At 43.9% G+C, this 4,727-nt stretch overlaps 1 protein-coding gene across 3 annotated transcripts in view; it reads right to left on the minus strand.

The window, feature by feature from the left end:
* The window catches only part of abcc3 (ATP-binding cassette, sub-family C (CFTR/MRP), member 3), a 63,409-nt gene extending 63,038 nt beyond the window's left edge, over nt 1-371 (minus strand). For 2 of the 3 annotated variants that reach the window (XM_069156209.1, XM_069156211.1), the window contains exon 1: nt 56-371. In XM_069156209.1, the coding sequence (XP_069012310.1) occupies nt 56-91 (36 nt within the window). In that variant the 5' untranslated portion in view covers nt 92-371. The remainder of the gene's footprint in view (nt 1-55) is intronic. The other variant, XM_069156210.1, reaches the window with a different exon arrangement.
* Between the last annotated feature and the right edge of the window lie 4,356 nt (nt 372-4,727).

A 4,727-nucleotide genomic window follows, 5' to 3' on the forward strand; every position in this document is an offset into this window, starting at 1 on the left:
CGGTCGTGACAAACCGCTGGGGCTGACACCGGGGCGACGGGGGAAACGCACTCACCCAGAAGGGACGCTCCGGACCGCACAGCCGCTCCATCACCGTCGCGGCAGGAGACCGAGATCCGCCGGAGAGCTCCTTCTCCCCTCTACAGGTCGAGCCCGGTCTGTCCCGACGAGCTTTCTCCTTCCTTTTTGCGTAACAAGACGCTCGCGAACTGTCACATGCCACACGGACAGGTATGTGCGGAGCTGAGGGCGCCTCTGTTTTCCGCGTCTCGCTCCCCTTTTTCCCGGCAGCGAGGACCGAGCGGCGTCAGGAAATGCAGCGCTCCTTCCGCTGCGCTGCGAGAACAGAAAGAAAAGTCCCCCGCAGTCAGCCAAGACAGATTTTCTATGGGAGGTTGTCGCGATGGCAAAGGCGGGGCGTCTGCTTACGAGGCCCCGCCCCCTCCACCTCGCTCTCTCTCTCTCTCTCTCTCTCTCTCTCTCTCTCTCTCTCTCTTACAAACAGACATGCGTATGCACAACGTGACTCAACAAGTTGTGATTTGTTGCTGAGTCATGTCATCTGGGTTTAAGGAGGGTTTATATATATATATATAAATGTATATAAAGGCAATTTCTTGGTGCTTATGAATTCATTCATTCATTCTGGACAACAGAAGAAGGCTGTGATTTCTATCATTTATTTAAGATATTTTTGGGGGTTTTTTTTGGTAAAGAGGTTTTTTTGGCACTTGAGATGTTCAGATATTTGTCACACAGCGACATTAGGGGGGCATCTGATGCAGCAGGACAACCAGCCCAAACATATCATCATGTAGTCCTGCAACAGATGGCATCGCAGAGTCAATCTGGGGCTACGTGAGGAGACGGGAGACGCTGACACAGACTGAGACACTTCTTCTGTGGCAAGTTCTCCAAGATGCTTGGAGCAATCAGCCTTCAAAAAACTGTGTAGCAACTGATTACATTTATTTTTGTGTCATTACTGAAACCTTAAATTAAGTCAATTTACAAATATAAACTATTTAAGACATAACTTTCTTCACCATATTTGCCCAATGATCTCTCAGCCTGTGTTTTTGATCCAATCAGATTATCATCCCTGTTCTTTAAATATCATTGTAATTCTGTCGTACTGCCTTTCAGAGCTCCTGATGCCCCCCCCCCCCCCCCCCCCCCCCCCCCCAACATCACCATCTCATTCATCTGGTTTTTCTGGGAATCTCCGTTGAAGTTCCTATCAGTGACCTCTGAGGTGGAGTCTGGGCCTGACGGAGGTTTCTTCCTGTTAAAGGGTTTTTTTTCCTTCTCACTGTTGGAGGATTTTCTTCCCGTAAAAAGGAGGGTTTTTTTTCCCCCCAGCTGTCGCTCATGTGGGATTTATTAAGTTCCTTCAGTGCCCTGAGATGTCGTATGTTATAATTTAGTGACACATAAACACAAATTTCCAAATCCATATACTCCACTCCACCACCTGTCCTGTCCAATCTCCTACATCCATCTGGGACGTCGCTCCAGGAAGCGACCTCTCATCATCGGCGTCTAACCGCCAAAATGTATAAGTCTAACTGTCATCACTTCAATAAATAGTTTTCCACTTCTAATGAGCTCTCCTTTCTGACTTGTATTTGGAAGACAGATTGATGTGGACTTCATTGTCCTTCCGTGCCATCGGGCTTTTGTAATAAATCTTTAGGTTCTGCATCCTGAACCAAGTCAAAGACAATACAGAAGCTATTAGGTATTAAGATATTGGATCACAGCCAATACAACATGCAGCATATTTCATATATTTTTCCCTTTACAATTTGACCATTTAATGAATGGTTAGTAAATGCAGCAATGCACAGCAACATTTCAGTATGCAAAATGCATCCTACTGCAGCCTTTGACATATTTAGGCTAAAATGTAATAACCCCCATGTGCACTTTCATATCAGATCAAGTTAGTCACGGCCAAGTCAGAAAAAATATTTTTAGTAAAAGCAGCACTGCGGCTACAGAAAGCCCAGGGCCGTCTTATCCTCATTTCACCTCAGCGTCTCTTTTTAAATTCTCGTAGTAAGCCTCCAGTCAAATATCACTCTGAAGCAGCATCTCCACAGATGTATTTTTGAATCATCTGTCTCAACGGCGTTTGATAACGGCTCACATTTTATTGCGCTATAGACCCTGAAGCCGTGTTTACACTGTGAGTCCATTTCACTGCACATAACTGCAGTGATTGTGTGCTGTTACCTCCAGACCTCCAGATATTAACCGGCGCCTGGTTGGAGATACAGACTGAGCTGCTGCTGCTCATCTGCTGGCATGCTGATCGCACTATCATCTCTGAATAGAAACAGAAATAGTGTGAAAATCCCTGTTAAGACCTGCTGCTTTACAAGTGCACTGTCTGGTAAAATGACCAACTGACACTGATAAAACAATGAAATATGCACCAGTTCCTTATTTGTGTCTTTGCAAATCTTCCTTATCTAAAACCAAATAACAGCGGAGCACCTCAGAAGCCATGTTTCCTGTCTGCCTTTTTACTTGACTGTCCAATAAAGGCAAAAATCAAATCTAAAACACATCGTAGAGGACATCAGAATCCACGTGCTGAAAAAACAGAGTCCTTCTGGTTCATTTGAGGCTGCTCTATGTGTTTAGAGGTGTGAGGCCATATCAGATACTGACCTTTAAAGTCCTCAGTAATCTTTGAGTTGTGATTGGGGGGGGGGGGGGGTGCTGAGATAAATCAGTTTGAACAAAAACAGAAGATAAAAATAATGAAAATAATGAGGTCATGCTCTACATTTCAAGGAAGTCAGTGCAGGTCAGGGCTTTACTTTATCTTAGTTTCTAATGTGTTTTGTCTGGTGTTGGTGGGAGATATCAGTGGAGAAAGGCAGCTTTGCATTGAGGAAATATTTTGTTCTGAATCGTTCTGCCAACTTTTGATTTCAAACTCAGCTGCAGTGGAGTCCATTGTGTGGATTGTGTGCTGCGGGCAACAAAGGCACCCAGAAGTGCAGCTTTGTTACGTCTGCGGGCCTCCTGCTGCAGGTGTCTCCTCCTCGTCCAACAGGGGATCTGATTACCAGACGTTAAGCCCTTCTGTTCTCCTCCTTACGTTCCATAAAGACCTGTCCTTGGCCTGCAGGCGGAGAGTCCTCTGTGCCCGTGATTAGATTGATATCCTCTGGTTAATGAAGACACCCGACCAGAGGGCCTGCACAGTGTGAACCCACCGTGACATGCGAGGGAACCCCAGTGTTGTATTTACACTGCAGGAGCTGTCACAAGTCCTCAGGTATCAGAGGTGTCACGTTATGTAAGTAGGGCCTATACAGAGGGTATGTAAACCCATTTATCTCTCCATGCAAGCCAGGAGGGATTTCCCTCCGGCTCGCTGGCTGCTGTTTCATTTGCACACGAGATCCAAAACTGCTTTAGATTTATTCTTAAAAAATAAGAATAGAAGAAAAAGAATGAATGAAAGTTGGAAACCAACTTCGTCAGAAATACTTATTTTATAAACAAAATCCACAAAAGGCTGCATCTACACTACATGGCTGTAATCCAACTTAATGTACTATTTAACACTGATTTTAACCTGATTTGACATTTGAATAGCTTGAGTTTTGTTGGAGCTTCTTGTAAACCAGGAGGGCATGAAAGGATCTCCTGCTGTAAACCTTCAGACCGTAAACAGGGAAGAGCACACCATCTAGTGGTCAACTGCGGGAACTGTGACACACTTCCAAATGTCACGACGACTATGATTCTTGTTATCATTGGCAGTAAGACACAAAACGTTTTTAGTAGTCGGTAGGAGGAGAATTATTGAGCCTAACATTAGCATTAGTAATATTTCCTTTTGTAGCCTGGTGAGCCTGGTAGCAGAATATGTATCATATATCCTTCACTTAAGTAAAAGAAAGTACCTTAACTCTGTTGAAATCAAAGGTTAATACAGATTTTGATTTAAAACCCTTTAGCCTGGACATACAGGTTAGTGTAGTGAGTACTACTGAGAGAAGTTGTATTTAGAATATCTCCTGTCAAGCCAAATGTACCCTGATGATATTATCGTTCGCCATCTCGGTTCAGGCTGCAGTTCAGAACAGAAAGCTTGTGTTTCAAACTGGGCCAAGAAGTTTAAAGGATTTACTAGGCAGGGTGCGATAAAAGTTTCTACTGGTTGCATTATGGGAAATGTAGTCGTCCTATTCTGTAAAATTATAGGCCAGAATGAGGCCTGGCTGCATCGGTTCCGACTATTCTTTTGTTTCTTTGTTTCTTTGGGGTTTTTTGGGGTTTTTTAACCTGTTTTTTTCAGTAAAATCTCTAAAGGGAAGACTTTAATCTACAGTACTGGAAATCTACAGTACTGGAAATCTACAATACTGGAAATCTTCTGTAAGTAGTCAAACTATAGTCCACGTTTAACTAAGATTATTTTCTGTTTGGAGGTTATTATCTGTCCATACAATTAGTGAACAATCACCTGCATGTTCTGTAATCCAGCTCATAAAGCTCTCTCATAATAAACAGCCCTAATCTCAGTTGTGCTCTGTGCGCAGCCAGAAGATGGAGTCGTGGACGCAGTGAAGTTTGAGTTACTTTTATTCAGGGTTTATGGTTTACAGGAGGCCCGTTACTCTCTCTCTGTTTGTACGATGTACGTTGAAGTTCCATCTCAGTCCTCCTCAGCAAGAGGAAGGTCGACAACTGGACACGGA

This window comes from Embiotoca jacksoni, unplaced genomic scaffold (genome assembly GCF_022577435.1).
Source record: "Embiotoca jacksoni isolate LCO1_2020_lvr unplaced genomic scaffold, fEmbJac1.0.p SCAF_20, whole genome shotgun sequence".
Lineage (NCBI taxonomy): Eukaryota > Metazoa > Chordata > Actinopteri > Embiotocidae > Embiotoca > Embiotoca jacksoni.